Source organism: Carassius gibelio, chromosome B19 (genome assembly GCF_023724105.1).
Source record: "Carassius gibelio isolate Cgi1373 ecotype wild population from Czech Republic chromosome B19, carGib1.2-hapl.c, whole genome shotgun sequence".
Taxonomy (NCBI): domain Eukaryota; kingdom Metazoa; phylum Chordata; class Actinopteri; order Cypriniformes; family Cyprinidae; genus Carassius; species Carassius gibelio.
The window spans coordinates 25,589,919-25,611,931 of record NC_068414.1 but is presented as its reverse complement, the minus strand read 5'-3'; the positions used below and the strand labels follow the sequence as shown (position 1 = coordinate 25,611,931).

Sequence of the window (22,013 nt, the reverse complement as noted above, 5' to 3'; positions counted from 1 at the left end):
AGTAAAGGGTTAACTAGTATGTCATCATCGAAGTCTAATCACAAAGCTTTATCGCATCCAATTATTCCTTTTTACTTATTTCAGCACTTGAATGGCGTGACGTCTTATCAGTCTGTCAGTGTGAATCTGAACATGTGTATTTAATATTTGCATAATTTGTATACTGTGTGATTTTTCATGTTCTTGACTGGCACAACTGTTAATCTAGCATCACTGACAATGCAGTGAAATCCCAAAACTGCTAAAATGATTGTCAAAACTGTAGAGCTGTTCTGGCAGGGATGTCTTGTCAAGAGATATTAAAATAATCACATTTGATCTTTTTCCACAACAGTATTTTGTACATAAAACTATACATTGTATGACAGCTTGCAAAAAAATCTATCCAAGTGCTTTGGAGAATTAAGCACAGATGGTCTCTCAGAAGGACAACCTCGTTTCAAAGCATACAGCTGCTCCAAATTCAATTATGATGATGAAAAGTTGTTATTCTCAATTCGCTGTGGAAAAGAAACAGGCCGATTCCTGTTTACAAAATAACTATGAATGATCCCAAGCGTCCGCACGGTTTTGAACACAAATCTTGTAAAGCTATCGAATCACTATTGATCCTACAAGCAATGGTCACGACTGATTTAGTGATGTCTGTCACGTTAGCTTTTAACTTGGGATCAACAGAAAAGAGTTTTAACAGAAGCTAGGTTAAATTCAGATCAAGTTGAAAGAACCAAGCAGCAGTCTTTGCATAGTTGTATTGTAACTACATATTTTCAGCTCTGAGGAAGTTGCTTATTGCATTTCCTTCAGGTGAAGTTAAAGCAATAGTGACATCAAGTGGCTGGCATGTATGAATACACACTTGAAGTGCACCGTTACACCTGAACATCCCAAGCATGTATGAGGGACACTTTACACACCTGAAGAAGAGACAGTAGAAATCAAATTATACCTCAAGAAGCATATATGTTGTGTTATTTATATTATGCGACAATTTCTGTCTTCAAATTTGATTGGCTGAGCGGCACAGGCTATATACAGTTCAGGGAATCTACAAAAGACGGCCTAATTTTGTAAAATAACTTTATTTAAACTACATATTTAAAAATTAATGAAATTGTGTGTAATAATATGCCTACGCTGTCTAGAAATAATTATAGCAGAAATTGCATTGTACACCTGATTATGCATAAAAAAAATAAAAAAAAACTAATTAATCAGAAAACCGGTATAATAATAATAATAATAATAATAATTAAAAAAAACGGTATATACATTTTTGGTCAAACCGCCCAGCACTAATTCAAAGTGTCATACAGCAATGTATTCTCATTTTTTTAAAGACAGACATGAACAGAAATGGCCCCTTGAAAACTAAGGACATTGTGTCGTCTCCCTGTGGACAAAATACAATAAAAAGTAGACTTCAGATTGGTATTGATTTGAAATTTATTTGTAATTATTTTCAGTTAAACTGAACAAACTGAAATGTACACACTGCAGAACTAGACAAAATTGTATCCAATGATGGAATGTCTTTCATATGAAATGTACATAAGTGCCTTTCAGAGCTACCATGTGTACCATACATTTTTGCAGTTTAAATCACCAAATGAATCGGATAATTTCTTATTGGTAAGGCAAATGGTAACAGTGAAAGTAACTCTGAATCTTTATCAAAGCCTTTAGTAGAAAAAAAACTTTTTTTTAATGCTAAACTATTTTAGACTTTTTATATTTATATACTCGAGGCAACAGTTATTTTTTGGTCGTTGTCAATGGTTTTATTTCTTTCCACATGAACGACTTCCAAGTTTGCAGGCTCCGATGTAAATCTCTGGAAGTTGAAATTGTTAAGAACATGAAACTAAAGATTACAAAACCTTTCTTTTTACAACTCAAAACTAAGCAGTCTTGTCCTTCAATAATGTTTTAAAGAAATATAAAACAAACACCACAAAATATTGTGCAACCAGTTTCAAGAAGTCTCAGTTTTAACAGTCTGTAACATATAAATTAACCTTTGATTGACTGAGACATTTGTCACTTTGGGGACTGTTCACAAGCATGTGTGTATGTGTGTGTTAGCTTGCCCAAATCTCTCGTGCCCAACGCTCGTTCTGCAAAAACCATTTGTGGGCAGATGCACGGTCCAGGTGAAAGAACTGTTCTTGGCTTTTATTGACAGCTGTGTAGCGGATGCTCAATTTAGGGTTTGGTATGAGAGCCGCAGAGAGAAGCCGACAACCCGCCGCCAAGTACACACTCTCCGTTAAATCCTCAATATCGGCATGCCTAAACCAAACAACTCGCATACTCACAAATCATGACTAAACAATATTATATAAGTGCTCGTAAGCTCACTTGTCTAATATACACACTTACCGTCTGAGTGTAATGAGAAGTGGTTGGGAGGCTCCAGAAGGGGCCAGTAGTTTAGTATTAATAAAGGTGATGAACATCTCGAAGGCCAGCGTCATCTCAATTTCACTGAGATTACATGGCAGAAACAGAGAGTCTCTTTCACACACCACCGCAGAGTAAAACCCTGCCGACTGAGCACCTGGGACACATTCAATGCTACATCAAAAACATCTCACATTTGACAAATAAATATCAGGTAAAAAAATAATTGACTAAAAATAAATTTAGTGACTGTTCACTAAAAAGGACTCCTGTATGATCAGTTCCGGTGACTCAACAGCAACGGTTAACTTTGAGATGTGAAGTTATGTTACTCACGTTTAAAAAGCGCCCTGGCACGGCTCCAGTTGTTCTGTTTGCCCAATTTATGGATGAGGTTCTGTAGCTGGAGGGTATCAGGCACCAGACCGTGTATTAGCATGAACTCAAGGAGATCTGCAGCGACTGGTAATGTCTGCTTTACCAAGCACAGACGCAGATGAACATTGAATGTTTCAGCATATTCGTTTATCTGCACACCATCTGAAAAAGTGAATTCAAGTCAGATTCATATGCAGTAAAATTTAATTAAATCAATTAGTCAGCATATTAAGAAATTAATGCGACTGACAGTCCTAATTGTAATAGACTAAACTACAATGAATACGGTTTCTGAGGTAAAAACAAATGCATAAACATCCTTGCTGGATAAAAGTTAATCTCTCTGGAAAAAAATTACTGTAAATCTTACTTTTAAACGGTAGTGATTATATATATGTTTATAGATTTTAAACTATTTTACTGTAATTAAATGGCTAGAAGAAGAAAATTCTTTAAAAAAAACTTTCTGATCCCAAACTACTGAACTGTAGTATATCGCGATGAGAGATGATGATTCCCAATAACTCACTTATCGGTTGTCTGATTCCAGGTAAATTGGTGATAATTTCAAAGGCGTCTCTGTGTGACGTCTTCTCAGCTAAAAGCGTCAGGACATGTTTTCGATTTTCGATGTCGACCTGCTCACAAGGCCACATGCTGGAGTTCACAAACCAGCCATCAGCTGAAGGAACAGAGACACATACACAGATGATCCTTTATTTACCGATTCTGAACTGCACACACAAAATCTCCCCTTTACCTCTCAGCATTTTCAAAGCTCCCTCAATACTTCCGCTATGGAGGAAGAACTCTGTGGCCATAGTGACCAGCTGACAGCGAGACACCCGGTTCTCATTCCCCATTAGCCCTTTCAGAGTGATGAACTCAATGTGCAGCCTGAACATCACACTGACCAGCTTCACTCCCTGAGCACATGCAAGACATACAGTGCACACAGCAGTCAGTCAAAGGTTCACTGCTGTACAGAACGCTTCCACAAACAGGACCCACTCTCACCTTATTCCAATCTCGTGTCCTGTGGTACCTGAAGATCAGAGAGACTCCAATTCTCCCCAGGATGGTTTTTATCATGTCATTGGACAAGACTTGCTGACACACTGACAGAAACAGACATGACAATCCACTTCAAACATGAACGTTCCAGAAACTTTCAAACAATTAAGGATCCCGTCAGGATTTAATTCAGTTAAAGCTGCAGTAGGTAACTTTTGTAAAAATATATTTTTTAAACCTGTCATTATGTCCTGACAGTAGAATATGAGACAGATAATCTGTGAAAAAAAAATCAAGCTCCTCTGGCTCCTCCCAGTGGTCCTATTGCCATTTGCAGTTACAGACCGCTCCCGGTAAGAAATCAACCAATCAGAGCTGCCGTCCGTAACTTTGTTTGTGTTCAAAATGTAGAAAAATGTATATAATAAGCGAGTACACCATGAATCCATCTTCCAAACTGGCTTGTTTTTGGTTTGTCCTGAATCACTAGGGTGCACCTATAATAAGTGTTTATATTCGGACTATTTTAGATTGCTTCGGGGATACCACGGCGGAGTAACCCAGTACCTTTGTGATTCTTCATAGACATGAACAGAGAGAAGTAGCTCCGGCTACGATGTTCTTCCACAAGACGCAAGCAGTTCTGTTTATTAACCGCTAGAGCGTCAAAAGTTACCTACCGCAGCTTTAATTGAAATCATTGAGACAGGATTTCATTTAGAAACTAAGTCCTCACTTTCCAATTGATACTTTTTTTTTTTTTTAAACATAGCAAACCCATTTTATGCAATAGAAACGGACTATATGTAAACAACATTAGGTTTTATTTATTTTTATTACTTTTTTCTATTATTATTGTTATTTATTAATAACCTTGGCACACCCTGATGCAAAGGCTTATACTTAAAGAACTGATTAAATTAAAGTATGGTAGCCTACAGTATACTGTTCAAAAGTTTGGGGTCGGAAGGTTTTTTTTATTTATTTTTTATAAAGTAATTAATACTTGTAATCAGTAGGACTGTAATATATCATAATTACATTTTGGTTTTAGGTTTTGAGACAACTTTGATAAAAGGTTTTGATCCACTTCAAATGTTGAGCATGGCATATATTTTAAATTGGAATAACATTTCAAATATGTTTTTACTTTAAATGCAGACTCTTAAAAAAAGTTTTTTTATTTTTTATGTAAATTTACTGTAATATGTGCCCCCCCCCCCCTACTCCTCAGATGCACAATTTAACAGTCTTATTATATTGATAATATTTTCCTATTTTTCAATATGTGAAACATGTACAAGAAAAATATTCTGGATTTGTATGTTCTATGAGGGGACCTTGAACCTTTTATGGACTTGAAAGGACCATTATCAAATATTTTCCTGATGAAGGTTTAGTAATTTTATTTTATTTTATTCTCTCTCTCCTTCAACACTATTGGGAGAGTAACCCCTGATATAAAGTTAACTGTATATGAAGCCCCTAAATACCTGCCTGTTCTGTTGCATTTGTTTCACTAAGAGCATAAAAAAAAAAAAAGTGAACAATAAGGTTTTTAAAAAAAATCTCAAAACTCCAAACTTTTGAGTGCTACTGTACATATGAATTACTTCACAGTGTGCACCTGATTCAGCAAACAGCTCATACGGTAGGGTGAGTTTGCCTTTGGGCTCTTTCAGCAGTGCCATGGTAACACAGCAGCAAAACCGGAGAAGTTCCATTTGGCTGTGTGACCCAACACAAACATTGCAGAATACTAGAGCCAGTCCAGCCCAGTCTTCCTGATGCTTCAGCATCTGGCCACACACACACACACACACAAATTATACTGAAAATATTAGCATTTTTATGTTGATGGCAGTATATAGAAATGAAAATGGAGCAAAAAGTGTATATACGTCTACAGGAGTAAGAAGTGATCTTACCTCAACTCTAACAACAGCCTGAGCCAGATCTGACAGCTCGGAGGTATGGGGATTAGTTACCAGAGCTCTACAAATATAACAACATGTTTGTGTGACATCATATGACTTCACTGTAATGAAACCTAAAACAACAAAGTCCAATAATATAAATGATCTGCTGTGGGAGGGTGCATACCTGCATTTAACAGCTAGGAAAATGTCCATCTGCTGTCTAGGAACCTGCATAATTTGGAGATGATTCTGCATGACCTCACACTGATCCACACTGAATACACATCCTGCCTCGACAATCTAAACATGCAAAAACACAAACACACATTATACAGATACTATAGCTCATCTGAAATAAGATGCAGTAGGGCACCATCTATATACACACACACACAGTACAGACCAAAAGTTTGGAAACATGACTATTTTTAATGTTTTTGAAAGAAGTTTCTTCTGCTCATCAAGCCTGCATTTATTTGATCAGAAAAAAACTTAATATTGTGAAATATTATTACATCTTAAAATAGTTTTCGGTTTTAAAAAAATAATTTATTCCTGTGATGCAAAGCTGAATTTTCAGCATCATTACTCTAGCCTTCAGTGTCACATGTAACATCCAGTCTATCACATGATCATTTAGAAATCATTCTAATATTCTGATTTATTATGAGTGTTGGAAACAGTTCTGCTGTCTAATATATTTGATGAATAAAATGTTAAAAAGAACTGCATTATATATATATATATATATATATATATATATATATATATACTAATAATATATTTTCTGTACTATCACTTTTTATCAATTTAACACATCCTTGCTGAATTAAAGTATTGATTTTATAAAAAAAAAAAAAAAAATTACTGACCCCAAATTACTGACCAGTAGTGTATATTGTTATTACAAAATATTACTATTTTAAAAACATGGCTTTTTTTTTTTTTTTTCTACTTTTTATTCATCAGAGTATCCTAAAAAAGTATCACATGTTCTGAAAAAATATTAAGCAGCAGAACTGTTTCCAACTTTGATTAATCATCATATTAGAATGATTTCTCAAGGACCATGTGATAATGATCCTAAAAATTCAGCTTTGCATCACAGAAATAATTAATAATTTAAAAGTATAATAAATTTAAAAACAATTATTTTAAATTGTAATATATCACAATATAAAAAAAAATTCTGTATTTTTGATCAAATAAACGCAGGCTTGATGAGCAGAAGAAACTTCTTTCAAAAACATTAAAAATAGTAATGTTTCCAAACTTTTGGTCTGTAATATATATTAGTGATAAGGCGTTATCGGCAGACTCTTATCGGGCGCTAAAAAAAAAAATATCGCCATTAATCTATTCTCAAAGTTGGGATGGGAGCTGGGTCTATACTAGGTGAGCTATGATGACTTTCACCTTGATAGTTTAGCGTGAATGTATGCCCAGCCGAATCTGTAGGGGGCGAGAACGAATCTTTAAACCTGTATGTATGCCTACTGTGAAATTACCACATCAAACGTGACGTGCTAACGTGGATGCAGCTGAAACCGCCGGGTTTGCTTCAGATAACTATTATTTTATTTTTTTAAGAAGCTTCCCAATGGAAACCTCGACAAGATGCAAGCCTGTTTCACAAATACTCCGTCTGCAGTGCGTATGTAGTCTGCGTGCGTTTCGTATGTGGTGCTGAAACAGCATGGACTTGATGTGCTTTCACACAGGATGCGTTTGCAGTCCGCTACTCGGTACGTGAACGATTGCTGCACTGCTGCAGACGCAACGCTCCTGGAACACACTGACGGACCGCAACTGCGTGAACACTGGAATCCGTTAACATGAGTGCTTAAAAAAACCCGCATACGCACTGCAGACGTATGTGTGAAACAGGCACAAGGTTGTTTGCACCTTTTGTAATGTGGAATTCGTTTACAGCTTTCTCAAGCAGTTTGTGAAGTATTTTGGAAACAGGAGATGAGCCCCTGGTCTAATGCACCACCTGGCTTGAGGAACCGGTCTAAAAGACTTACTTTTAGTCATTATTTTATTTGGGTAGCACACATATTCTGAATGCCTTCGGCAGAATTCAAATGAGCCATTTTAATCTAGAATAATTCAAGATTACAGTGAGATTAATCTTGATTAAAAAAAAATTAATCTATGCCCACCATTAATATACATATACATACATATACTGTGATCTGATGCTTTGAATATGAGAATTACCCTTGAGGTGAGGTGAATGAGCTCAGGTACAGAGTTAATCAGGCCTCTTTCCATCACAAGTTTAAAAGCGGCTAACATCATCTCAGGTGGAGGCTGACATAAGAAAAAAAAAAAAAAAGTATTATATATCAAAATTAGATTCCAAAAGGGCAAATGATTCCAAAAGACAAATACTTCCAACCAATCACACTCACCCGCCTCTTGTGTTTGAGAAGCAAGTTAATGACTGCATCAAATTCTCTCAGCAGACAAAAATTAAGGAGAGACGACAGCAGAGAATTGACAATCTCCTCACTGAAACTCACGCTGGGAGAACAACTGCTGTAATATGCCATAAACACCTCCACTTCACATAGGAAGACAGACAGAAAAGCCATTCAGTCAACCTGGGATTATACATCAGCATAATTGCTTTAATAAAGTCCAGGTTACCTGCTCGCAAAATAAGACCATGCTTCCCGGTATGACAAAACTTTTTCACTGTATCCATGCAGAACTGAAACATAAAAAACAAGCCTCAAGACAATCATAGCCTACAAAACACATGACTCAGGCGCAACTTGATCTGAGTTTAACCATAAGGGGCCACTCGCATCAACAAAAAAAAAAAACTGTATCAGAATGATATTATAACACACACCTTTTCATCCCCATCTCTAGGTACGTGCAGGAACCAACAGACACTTCGCATGCAGGAGTTATATTCACTAAAGTAGAACCAACAATACTGAAGACAGAGAGAAGTTTGGTTGGAAATGTGCTATTATGTAGATAATCCATTCAAAAACATGGTTTTTGACAGAATAGAATAGTTTTCTCATCTATCCATGTCACAGATGGAGTATACTCACATTACTGTTAAAAGTTCTCAAAGTGGAAGTCTCTTTTGGAGTCACTTCATACCCTTGGACATAAAACAGAACGTGAAAGTTTTGCTTAGATTCATTATTTGAACACACAGTAAATACAAACTTGATTCTTAAGTGAAATCATAAACATCTCAGGTAGAGTAATCTCAGATTTTCTATATTTAAAGTGGCACAGAACCAGATGATGTTTGTTCTGGACCTACCATTACTACATGGGTCCATCACAAGTCTTGATGCTCTTGTGTTTATTACTGTAATACCATTTGTTTGACTCATCTCTTGGTTGTTATTGCAGTCTGTGGCATTCTTCAAGAAGAAGATATCAAATATCAACCTTCAGCTCATCACAATGTGTTCAGAACAAAAACAATTAATAAATCATAATTGTTCAAAAATAGTATGGTTTAAATTTTTTGTCAATAGCAGCAACAAACAGATTTCCCCTTTGGCAAACAATGGCTAAATAAAATAAAAAAGCACATCCAATTATCACAATGCTGTTAAAAGGTCAGCAATATTATTACAAATACAAAAGGTTTTAGAGACATACAAACTGACCTCTGAATTTGAAATACTCTTTTCCTGGACAGGCTGAGCTCTGTAATTGTCTGTCTCCTTAACTGTAGATGAGAAACAGAAGTTGTGTCACTTTTTAGTAAAAATAAGATAGAAAAATCCAAATGATTGAAGGACAAAATTGTATCTATAAAGTAGGGCCGGGACTTTAACGCGTTAATTGAGATTAATTAATTACACAAAAAATAACGCGTTAACTAAGATTAATTAATTACAGAAAAAAAAATTCCCGCATTTTTAATAACTTATTTTTGCACCGCGGAACGTTTCTCACTGGATTTGTTTCGGCGGACCGATTATACTGGAGCACCAACTAGCGTTCGCTTCGCATATCACTGCAGCACATTGAGCCTCAAGTATCACCTCATCGCAAAACATGTAGCAGCTAGCGTGGACTTTACACTTTATGTTGAACTATGTATTATTTTGTTGGTGCAACAGTTTATGTTGAACTCTTTATTGTTTTGGCCAAGGTTATTGAGAGTTGGACTTAGTATGTTATGGCCTCTGAAGCAACAGAGAGATGTTTTCTAATAGTCAGTGTTTCCAATGTTCTGAATGTAATTGACAGTATTGTGTTTTACTTAAAAAACTCTTTACAGAAGGTTCCAGCACCTATAAGCTTCCTGAATTTCTGAAATGTACTATTTCTAAATTGTTTCTAAATATGCTATTGCTACACTTCATGGCAAAAATTGCACTGGTCTGCTAGACTTGGTTGAACAAAAATAAACAATATTTTGTTGCTTAAGCTTATGTATTCAGTCATTATTCAATGGTATACTATAAATCCATGTGAAAAAAAATTACTTCTCACTGTTCTCAGGTCAAATATTTATATGCGATTAAAATGCGATTAATTTCGATTAATTAATTACAAAGCCTCTAATTAATTAGATTAATTTTTTTAATCGAGTCCCGGCCCTACTATAAAGATAATGGGACCCTTGCACAAACCAATTAAACTTATTAAAATAAATCAGCACTAGGACAGAAACAAAAATCAAATTAACATGGTTTCAAATATTTCAGTCAGACCTGTCAGAGAACCGCCATCTGTCAAACTATCAGTCCTGACATCTGAAGCAGTGGGGCAAGACTCACTGGAACTAAAAAAAAAAATAAAATGTTAGAATGTTAGAGATTTGGACTCCTAACCCAAAGGTTGCAAGTTCTAGTTTCGGACTTTAACTGTATTAGGAAGAACCGACTGACAACAGCAAACAAGAGGGAGAATGTGAGCAATGTCAAAATAAAAGTCCCACCTCAAACACATCGGCCAATGCAGGAAAAAAAAAAAAAAGATTAATAAATTATCGGCCGATATATATCGACCTTCATGATTATATCAGTAAACCAATATTATTAAATATTAAATCTTACCCATCTGCATTTTGGTCCCAGACAATCTTGCAATGGTTCCCTGTTTGTGGTTTCTCTATCTTCGGCGGTGTCTCTCCATTCTCCTCTGTTGATGTGTCCTGTTCAATCAGAGTTTCAGTGACAACAGCCCCAAATAACTCTGGATCATCTTGTATCACGTCTAGTACAAGGATGTCTTCTTCATATGCTCTAGAAACATCCAGGAAGCGGTCAACATCCACAGGAAGTTGTGGAGGACTACAGCCTTGTTTTTCGTTATTCATCTGATTTGTCCCATCGCCATCAGATTGTGAGCTCACAGCAGCATCATGTTCCACAAAGTCATCTGATGACAGACTAGGGACATGTTCGTTTTCCTCTTCAGAAGAGGAGTCTGCAACTGTACAGCTGTCAAATTCTTGCTTTTGCTTCTCATCTCCTGAACAGTCAGGATTGCTGCCGGCTGTATACGGTGTGGCATCAGCATCCTGGTCCATTGTGGAAGTTGTTGTCACTAAAGGAGGATGCTGTTCTTTTAGGATTTCTACTTGAAGACATATTTCCGAAAGCGATCCAGGGTTATACAAAGTTTGTCCATCACAATTTTCGTTCCACTCTTGATCCTCAACTGTCTGAGCTCTTGAGGTTTGGCTAACAGGACAGGCACTGGTCTCAAGATCCGAAATGAAATCAGCTTGAATTTCAGGCACACTTGAGAGCATTTTCTGATTTGACTTCTTGAGCAGGCAATGATTTTTTAAAAGACTGCACTCTTCTAATGATGTTGCATAGTCAAGACCATTAAATTTGCAGATGTTAACCTGTTCAGTCACTACAGGTACAGAGGACTCAAGAACATCTTTCAAAGCTTTCTTCAGACTTTGGTTTGACTCAGGCTCTGCAGGTTTGGAAACATGAGTCAATAGGTCTTTTGGACTGTGCACTAGACTCCTTGGAGTCCTTTCAGGTGTGCAAGTGTGCGGTTTTTCACAAGATGCAGAAGGATGCTGCTCCAGCATGTCTCTACTTTCTGAACTGCAACTGTTGTGGTCTGCAAGTCTCAAAATAAAACTATCCTGTGTCATTGTATGACTTGGATTAAGACTTTGTACTCGACCTTTCTGAGTACTTTCCAATGTGTTCTCACCTGGTATAAATGAACAAACTGGTTGCCCCTCCAGTAGCTCTCTTGTGTCATAACTGGTTTTGCTTTGCTTTGTGGGTTTGTACATTTCGTATTGAATGTCTTTGTCTGACAAGCATTCAGGTGCTCCACTGAGAGGAGTGATAGCAGGAAATGAAGTGGTTACAATCCAACGGGGTCCAGTGCGCAGGTGTGACCTGGGGTCGTTAGGAGGGCCCGTTCTAGGGAAGGGCCAGGTCCTGTATGTGCGAGCGCATGATGATTGAGGGAAAAATATGTAGGCTTGCACTCGCTGGCAGGAGAAACTCTCAGGCGAGTTCACTTCACTGTCAGAATTCTCATTACTACTGTCTTCCTCTTTCTCTTCATCCAGTGAATGACCACTGTTCTCCCCATCATCATCACCACCTCTGAAACCAAAGCCATTGACAGCAACCCGTCTGAGTATTAGAGGTGGTACACGACGAGCTGGGCTGGTAGGACTTTCAGATATGTTTTTCATTGGACAGGCCTTGTCATAAACAACAGGGCCACTGTCATCGCACCCTGGGAGTACCAGGTCAGTTCCTTCGACGTCGGTCTGTCTCATACTCTCGCAGTCTAGATTCCTTGCAAGACAAGTATCCGATTCCTTGGCAGATCCATCAGGAGTCTCAGCGGTGTCTGAAACATACGTGCTGGCCGCAGCTCCAGATAGTGGATCACCTGATGAAAAAGAAGCACAGCTATGGGTTGGTGTGGAAACTTCCCAGGACTGGTTGGCAATCTTACTTCTACACTCCTTGATGCCGTGGAGATGAGGATTCACAAGAAAATCAAATTCTTTCCTTAAGCACTGCACTCTTTTGCACTTCCTCTTTTGTCTTAGTACGGCTGGTAAGACGTATGAGAAATCATGAGAGGCTATGTCAAACACTCTGGCTACATTGCACAGATTCACCATAGGGAATTTCTCGAAGCGGAAATTCATCACGGTTGGGGACTTTGAGATATGACCAGCATCTTTCTGGCACACAGTCTGGCTGGGGTGGCTAGCTCTAGATCTGTGACTGGGTAAAGGGGCCAGATTCTTACTAGGGGGAGGAATGTATTTCACATCACCACACAAAGCACAGCACGAATTTTTCACCAATCGTTTGCAGTTTTTCCTTGTGTTTGACCTAAGCTGTCGTCTCAGCTCAAATTTTGAACTGATATCTGCAATCAGAGACAAAGAAGTTGAGAAGCGTGAGAGCAAAAATGCAATACTAACATAAAGAGCCTTGCTATAGCTATTTGCCAAAACCCTGATATTTCCATCAAATTCCATGAATTGAGTAATTTTATCTTAAAGGGATTCTTCACCCCAAAATTTAAATTCATCCATTTACTGATTCTCATGTGTTTATAGATATGCGTTTTTGTTCAGATGAACACAAAGATTTTAAGAAAAGAAAAATCCATCTGTCTGATGGCATAGAACACAAGTAGATAATGATGCAAAAGTTGATTCTTCAGAAACAACACCAACCTGGTTTACAATGTTGCATAAATTATGCTAGTGGATGAATAAATGTATTTTAAAATTAAACAATAGGCATATGAAAAATTACATATACGCTTACATTTTTTATTTATACTACAACAATCACTTCTGGCCCATTCATTCGTTCATTGGGGTCAGATGGATTACCATTACAATCTCACTGTGTTTTTTTTTATCATCAATTTTTGGGTTTCAATCCACCTGGATTATATAGACTCACAGACATGCATTATTTTTTCCAAAAATGTTCATCTGAAGAAAGTCACATCAGGGATGACATAGGGGTAAGGTAAACAATAAAAGAACTTTCACTTTTTTCCTCCACTATTTTGCAAATGCCCTTATGATAAACTCTAGCTCATTTCTTCTACCTCTTGGAGGGCTTGTAGTTACCACAACTGAATTTTTGCTGCTTGTGAAACATACCGTCTGAAAATAAATATCATGTAAACATGTTTTTCTACTAAATTAGCCCCAGTATTAAATCTTATTAGTATGTTTAGGAACGTCTTGACCCTTACTTGGTGTTTTTCCAGAAAAGGCACCCCTGGCTTTACTTGCACGCGCTCGCCGAGCGTCCGTCTTGATTGTCGTTTTCATCCGTCCATCAGGGCCACCAAAATGATCAATAAACAGTTTCCTCGGTCTTCCCCTTCCGGCACGAGGCTTTTCTTGCCCCAGATAATCTTGACCGACAGTGTTTTGATCGTACTTTGGATCTAGTTGGGCAGGTGGAGTTTGTTCCACTGGTTCCCCACAGACCGTGGATTTAATAGAAATATTATCTGACTGAACCGACACGTTACTGTTTATATACGACAGAGTGTGGCACTGCACTTCTGTCGGCCCGTGCATCACACGCTTCCCGCCATTTTGACGTTTTAAGCACAAAGCTAAACGCAAACGGTAGAAAAACTCTTTTCTATGTTCGGACAACCGTTTCGGCGTCTTTTTGCACGGTGGCTGACTCCTTGTACAGGTACTCTGAGCTTTAGTTCCTCCCCCTGGACAGTTATTAAAGCCACTAACTGTGGGTGGGAATGTACCTTGATTATAACCCCCTCCGCAGCCGTCATGTTCCGCACAAGCGTCTTGTTTGGAGCTCGCTTGCCCGTCAAACCGGGACGCTGGTTCGCAGATTTCTTTGGCGTTTACTTCGGAGTAAACGACATCTGTTCTCTCCGGGCCTGGGGAACTGGCTTGGTCTTGTACCTGTAAGCCACGATCAGCAAGTTGATTTAAACCTGACACATTTTTAAGTCCAGTCCATCTGCGTTTGTTCGGCTTTAATTTGCTATTGCGATTAAACGAATCCCTCTTCAATTTGATCCTCGAAACGCCGCTGCACGGAAGCATTACTGAAGCTAACCGCGATTAACGTTAACAGAAACGTGCATTTGTGTGCTAACTTAACTTGTGCCCTGCATTACTGAACTCCGTTTTCCTAAATGCACTGGGAAAATAAACATATTACAGTTTATATTGAGCACAAATTGTTGATTTAAGAAAAACTTCTAATTAAAATATTCACAAGAGCAAACGCATTTAACGCGTAAGCAGCGCCGCACTAAATCTAACGTGACGCTCGTCAACCGAGATAAAGATGGTATAACTTAACGCGACGAACTGTATAACCCTTACAAGAAACCTATTTTTTTTTTAAAGACAATTTTAATGAAACATGAGCTCCTCAATACCTGTCCATGTCACTGAGCGATTATTACTAAAAGATTAAAAAATCCCTCCCCTCTCCAATTTCGACGTATGACATGCGCAATTGATGTGACACTGTTTGATGAATACTGCCGCCGCGCGGTTTAGTGAGCAAACCATAAAACAAGTTAAGTAGACCCTCTTTAAATTTCCGAAACATGCACATGGCTAAATTTAAAACATCTGTAGCTACATAAAAAAATATTCTCAATTGGGCATGCATTCACATACAAAAATGATGCTACAACACACTCCAATGGAGCATAAACAGCCCTAACCTCCTTAGAAGTATAACTAAATTTAGATTGTATGTGTGAAATTAGAAATATACATTGTATTTTTGTTCTAACAATACACACAACTTACTTTTTTTTTAGCAAAGGAAACATTCTGTTTTGTTACTATTTCACTACTGTACTATTTTAAGGCTATTACTATTTCTCATGTGTTGACAGCAGTGCTCCAGACAGACAGATCAGATGTTTGTAACACATTCTTTGTATAGAAACACCAAGTTTGATTTATTTTTGATTGCTGTGTCTGTCTGTATTTCTATGTCTCTGTGTTTTTTAACAGGGCTGCCATCATTGAGCACATTCCAGCTGGAGTGACGGGAACATTTGAGTTTAGGGACTTTAGAGGGCAATAACATAAAAAAAAAAAAAAAAAAAAAATTCAGATGTTAATGTGTAATGTGGTAATTTTCTACATGCCTTTATGATTACTATGTTGATTTCTGTTTCTTTTTCTATTTGTGTTGCAACTGTTCTGCTCATTCCTCCTGGAGGCACAAAAACATTTGATTTTAAGCCTATCTAAGGGAGATATTTCAACATTTTTCAATCTGGGAACAGGAAAAAACAAAAAAAAAATCAAGGTGTTTGCAGGTGAGAGTTAAAAGGAGAGAGAAGGTGGTTTGTTTATGCACACATGTACTGCATGTGTTATTATTAATGATGCCTTGATGATGTTCTTATTTTATTAGCAGACTAAGTGACGAGATAAAGTTACACCTCAGTCCACTCATCCCTGAAGCAAAAAAAGAAAGAAAGAAAGAAGCATGGTAAGTCCACTGTATTTTTCTCAAAGTGAAAACTTTATACAAAATATCTAGCCTTTCCTTAGTTAACTAAAACTAAACATGTTTTACATGTGGTTGCATGTTGCTGGTGTTAATTTTTTGTGCATGTTACTGGTGTTTTTGGGTAAACTGAGGATGCTGCTTGTAGAAATTTGGGAAAAAAACAAATGTTAAATTTGCATTTAGCAGACAGTTTTATCCAAAGTGACCTACAGTGCATTCAGACTGTACATTTATTTTTACCAGTATGTGTGTTCCCTCCGAATTGAACCCACAACCTTTTGCGCTGCTAACGCATTGCTCTACCACTGAAACACAGGAACTCATACATGTTATACACACAGACGCATGTTAAACAGACACACACAAAAAAGCCTTTGCTGGTGGCATCTCAAGGGGGAAATTAAGAATATTATTTTGAGTCTTTAGGAAAGGGTACCTGTTTTGGTGTCTGGGTGCTGATCGTGATGTGGACATATGCCCTCGAGGTGCTGGCTCTGAAATTGAGGATGATAATCAAATAATATTTAGACAGATTGAGTTGCTGTCAGTGAAGGCTGCAGACAGTTTTGCCGTGCAGTTGAATCCTGCATGTCTCTGATGTCGCTCCCCCACTTGATCCATCCTCTGTCTCCTTTGATATCAGTAAACATGCAGCCATTGTGCCCCAGTTTAGGGAGGTTGATTCATATTTCAGTGCTTAACATGCTCCACTCTTTAGAACAGTGGTTCCCAAACTTTTATATAGTGTGCACCTCCACATGCCAAACACCCCCACCACTTTCCTCCGGTTAAACATCACTTTTTTAACTTCAATAACTAAATACAAAAATGTTTACTGTATACAAGGCATGACATTGAAATTTTTGCTCACCAGCCACTGTGGCTAGTGGTTTTGCAAAATGTGTTTTTCCACCCGTCACAGTTTTGTTTTTAGGAAATTGCATTTTATGGCTGAAGTTATTGCATACTAAAATGTATTACAATTTTCCCTAACCTTATTAAATGTTTGCGTGATCTTTCATACCAAATTCTTAATTTTTATTAAGAATTTCACTTAATATAATAAGACACTAATCAAAATATACAATCAAATGAAAATCAGTGTTAACAAAACCCATCATTCCACTGCACAAGAAACAGAAGTGGTATTTAGATATATTTTACATAAGACAGTTTAATGAAGCTGAAATGTAGCATGAATGCATTTACAATGCAAAATTACATCAGCATAAAAAATATTATGAGTTTGTTTTAAATAATAATAATAATTTTTTTTAATTAAATATTTGTTGGACAAAAATGCAAAGATGAGCCACTTTTAAATGTGAAAGTAAATCGCCAGTAGGTGGCAGTAAGTGAATGTCATAATAAGTCAGTCATTGAGGCATTCATTTAAACGATTTGTTAAGATGGCTGATTCATTCAAGAATGAAGCAAGAGCCTATATTTATGAATAGAAATGTATATAAACGTAATCATTGACTGAAATTATTAATTAAAAAATGTGAATCATTCAGTAACAAAACACTGCTGTATGTTGCTCAGAGATGCTGTTCTGTTCTGCTGTGATCTTTGTTTGGAACTAGTTTAATCTTTAACCAAATCGAGCAAAAAGAGTCGAAATGGACTGTATTGAATTAAAAGTCACTTAAAATTAGCTACTCTTGTATAAATTGTTACATTTGCAGTCAAACTGGTTTTCAGGGAAGACTGCACTCTTGGGAGTGAATGACCCCAAAATGTTTGTTAGACAATGATATCTTACAATAATGGACGAGGCCAATAATATTGACAATAATATTTTCCCAGTTTTTGTGTGTGTCATAAAGCTTGAATAATGTGAATGTTGTGATTTCTTTGACAAGAGTGAACTATAACCTTGTCAGTTTTTGGTAAGCATGGCCTTATTAGCAACATGGTGTAAAAACATCAAGATTTGGGATGTCTACACAGCAAATAAAGGCTGGATCTCAGTGTTGAAGGACTGAGATTGAGTGACTTAGATTGAAATGTTGAGTGAATTATTTGAATAATTATTGTAATTTATTTTATGTTATCTTGCTCTTGCAGACTGGAAGTCAACCAGGGTGCATTATGATATTTTGGGTTGGTGCTGTGTGGATTGCAAAATTAAATTTAGATCTGATGATGTTGCATTATATCTCTTTTTACGCATGTTGCACATTATAACCAATCACACATGATTCTGTTGAAACGAAACAAATAATTGTTGAAACACCAGACTGAATGTTGCACTCTCTCCCGTCCTCATAAAGAACAAAGGGCAGATGTTATAGGCTATGTTTGATGTAGAGATTAAATAGTGTAGACGATTTATGTAAAACAATATTCTCAATAAAAAATACTTTGGATATATAAGATTACATTTTAGACATATTCCTTGCCTTTGACAAAGTAATAACCGCTTAAAGCAAAGAAGCATCGTCCGGGATTTGAACCCGACCTCTCACTCAAAAAAGTGAGAGCATCTGCCAGCTAGTGCCAGCCAGCTGTCACACACTAAACTGTGTCCATCCGGAGGGCACAACTTCTGTCAGCACACAAAAGCAAACTAGCATATAAAAGCAAAGCTGTTTATTTGTGCAATTTTCTTATTTTCGCTAAAATAAGAAGTACTGGAGATTTTTCCCTAAAAATTCAGAAGTACTGGAGATTTTTCCCTAATGAAAATAAATCACTTTGTCATTGTTGTCATATAACAGATGTTACATGAGTAGCCTTGTTTGCAAAGGCATATGTTTTTTGTAAAGCATGCTTGCAGAAAGCTGTAAGTGATCGAGCAAGTTTTTAATCTTTTTTTCCCTTTATATTTTCTGTATCACCTCTTCCCCTGTCCCTCATTTAACAACCTTCATCTAATTCTCCTGTCACGTGCATGACTTAGCCTACCCTCTCCCCACCATGCAATTTTTGTTCATTTTTCTCTCTCTCTCTCATTCATCCTTCCCATTGTGCTTGACATTATTGCAGATCTTGATCACAGCCTGGTTGAAGTCCTCGGATTGGTCTGCGAATACGTAGTGACCTGCACCCTGAATGACCTTGAAAGAATTAGGAAGAAAAAGGTGACTGTGGGGAGTTTTACAGGGGAAGACAATGTGATCACTGAAATCAAACTTACTATGATTTCTGTCTGTGAGTTGGGTCTCATTTCTTGAATTGCCTTTCCTGATTGGCCATCGATGTTGGAACGTGATCCGTAGATGAAGGTCATGGGAAGAGAGGGACTGATCATCTCCACACGGTCCATCATGGGGTGCTGAGGCCATGCATATGGGATCGTCATGTTTTTAAACGCTGTCTCACCGCTGACAAATCACAAGACAAATTATTAGGCTAAACATTTTTGTAATTTATGTTAGGTAAGAAAGTAGTTATTCCATCTGGGTTCGCGGTTTATACCTGGCTGTTTGTGCGTTCACATGGTATATGTAATCAGCCACTGTGTCATCAGCAAATACAGAAGCATATTTCTGCTTGAAATCTGATCGCAAAAGCTGTAGCAACAAAGGACCTGAAAGAAATAAATTAGAAAAATATAGATCAGTCACCTTACTATGGAAGATTTCCAAATCAGCATAAAAAAATAAAATGGTTATAATTTATTTATCATGATGAGCGTATGGGCTTTAATACATATTCTATATGTATTTATTAATATTTTTTAAATATAATTTTTATTTTCAACCTATTTTTTTCATCTACAATTAATTTGAGTTTTTAGCTTTGTTTTTAATATTTCAATTTTTTTCTTATTTCAGTTTTATTTTTTTCATTAATATTTATATTTTACATTATTTCAGCTCTGTTTTATTTACTGAAAATGATTTTTACTAGTTTTGTTAGTTCAGCTGTGATAATAACACTGTTTCATACCCAGTGGGCCTGCCAGCCTAAGCAGACCAAGAGGGTTAAATGGATTCATTGCTGCTCCGAATACTTTAATCCAGATGGGAACCCAATGCTCCTGAACATTTGGTCTCGCTGCAAAACCCCAAGGCTCCACCAACACCAAGTGCTTCAATCTGTGACAAAATCATCATAGCAGACATTAAAAGTATCCTTGAATGACTCAGGATTGCTAAAATGGTATTTGGATTCCAAACACACCTGTGAGGATATTTCAGGGCATATGCAGCGGACACATATCCACCAAGATCATGGCCAACAAGAATCATATATTCCAACCCTTCTGCTTTTCTCCAGTCCTCCAGGGCTTGTACAAACTGCTCCTCTGCATCCTTGGCATCGCTGCCAAAAGTTGGTCGACTGCTGCGTCCAAAACCTAACATGTCCAATGCAAACACGGGCTGTCCTTCCAATGCAAGGGCAGGTAGGTTTTTTACCCACAGACCCACTCCACCCCCAAAACCATGTAGCAGCACCAGTGGGACCTGATGGCATTGATCCCCAGATGAGCTTTCTCTTTCATTAAAGCCAAGAGTCCATATGTAGTTTCCATTAGATATGGGAACATATCCTTGAGTAAATTTCTCTTTGATGGCTGAAAATACAATAGAGATGTTGAATGGTTTCTATGTGGATCAGAAACCTTTTCGGAGTTACCCTTAAAGTACACTTACGTTTCAGGATTTTGTTTTCTGCTTTTATAAGATGGGAGAGTGAGGTGGGACACCAGGATGGCAGCCAACTGGAGATCCACCAGGACCTGTAATATGCAGCGAACAAATACAAAATGAACACATTTATCTCATGTAATAATGCCTATTTTTTTCTAGAAAATGCCTAAATGCACACATGACAATGTCTAGATTTTACTTTTTCCATCTGCTTTCTCATCATTCTTCTTCTTTTGTAAGAACATTTTCTGTCTGATATTTAGAACATGCCCCTTAGGTATTTCACAATATGATTATGTGATCTTTACTTCTATTTATTTAACATTTTCATTAATAGTTAATTAATACATTAATACATACATTTATGTATGCCTATGTATTTAATTATACCAACTACAAGCAAGTAATACAGAATATAATTTTCCATGTGTAAAGGTAAAAAGTTCCACTCGCATTAACATTATTTTTTTTAATTTCGTGAACACACGCGTATAGAGATGTATATTTGCACAGCTTACCTCCTTTGTGTAAGCACAAATTCCTCTTGATCTGTTCTCATAGCTCCTCATGTATTGTCATCACTGACCTATTATTTTTGAGAGAAAGAGGACGGAAACAGGCAGTGTAAATAGGGAAGAGGTCAAAGAAGATCCCTAAGGGCCAAACGTGCACCTTTCACCCACTCTTGGTTAGAGTGCACATTCATTTTCATTTATAGCCGACAGAGGTCGCACATCTCTATACAACCAAGTCCATGCAGTACCTTTGGATCTCCCCAAATGATATACACTACCGTTCAAAAGTTAGGGATCAGTAAAAAAAAAGTTAAATGCTTTTAAAATAAGTCATTTACGCTTATCAAGGCTGCATTTATTTGATAAAAAAATGCATTAAAAACAGTAATATTGAGAAATATTATTATAACTTAAAATGATTGTTTCCATTTGAATATACTTTCAGATATAATTAATTCTAGTGATGGCAAAACTGAATTTTCATCAGCCATTACAGTCTTCTGTATCACATGATCCTCCAGAAATCATATGCTGATTTATTATCATTATTGAAAATAATTTTTTTGGAAACTATGATGCTTTTGTAAGGATTATTTAATGAGTAAAAGTAAAACGAGTATAAAGAACAGTGTTCATTCAAAAGAGGAATTTAATAGAATTTTATTTTTAAATAAATTAATAGTCAGC

General features: G+C 37.0%; 2 protein-coding genes and 1 long non-coding RNA gene across 7 annotated transcripts; 1 reads left to right on the top strand and 2 right to left on the bottom strand.

Moving 5' to 3' along the window:
* Positions 1–1,428: 1,428 nt before the first annotated feature.
* topaz1 (testis and ovary specific TOPAZ 1) lies at positions 1,429–15,207 on the bottom strand. Of its 4 annotated transcripts, none has more exons than XM_052584159.1 (19): positions 13,935–15,207; positions 10,766–13,085; positions 10,421–10,491; positions 9,365–9,426; positions 9,010–9,112; positions 8,789–8,841; positions 8,578–8,664; positions 8,370–8,433; positions 8,132–8,283; positions 7,938–8,030; positions 5,899–6,014; positions 5,724–5,790; positions 5,423–5,594; positions 3,799–3,899; positions 3,542–3,707; positions 3,311–3,463; positions 2,740–2,943; positions 2,383–2,560; positions 1,429–2,292 (listed from the first exon to the last, which is right to left on the bottom strand). In XM_052584159.1, exons 1-19 carry the CDS (start codon positions 14,767–14,769, stop codon positions 2,082–2,084), a joined length of 5,208 nt encoding a protein of 1,735 aa, XP_052440119.1. In that variant the 5' UTR covers positions 14,770–15,207; the 3' UTR covers positions 1,429–2,081. The 4 variants fall into 4 exon arrangements, with proteins under 4 accessions (XP_052440119.1, XP_052440117.1, XP_052440118.1 ...); XM_052584157.1 differs by having other exon boundaries at positions 10,421–10,485; positions 13,935–15,187; XM_052584158.1 differs by having other exon boundaries at positions 10,766–12,593; positions 13,935–15,185.
* On the top strand, positions 14,278–19,714 carry LOC127979049 (uncharacterized). 2 transcript variants are annotated; one of them, XR_008158702.1, is made up of 2 exons: positions 14,278–14,392; positions 19,202–19,714. It is a non-coding gene; the product is annotated as an uncharacterized LOC127979049 (long non-coding RNA). The 2 variants fall into 2 exon arrangements; XR_008158701.1 differs by lacking the exon at positions 14,278–14,392 and adding an exon at positions 16,110–16,189.
* LOC127979047 (1-acylglycerol-3-phosphate O-acyltransferase ABHD5) lies at positions 18,791–21,394 on the bottom strand. Its single transcript, XM_052584165.1, has 7 exons — positions 21,330–21,394; positions 20,815–20,900; positions 20,342–20,735; positions 20,108–20,256; positions 19,634–19,745; positions 19,353–19,539; positions 18,791–19,272 (listed from the first exon to the last, which is right to left on the bottom strand). The coding sequence occupies exons 1-7, from the start codon at positions 21,368–21,370 to the stop codon at positions 19,165–19,167; spliced, it is 1,077 nt and encodes a 358-aa protein (XP_052440125.1). The 5' UTR covers positions 21,371–21,394; the 3' UTR covers positions 18,791–19,164.
* Between the last annotated feature and the right edge of the window lie 619 nt (positions 21,395–22,013).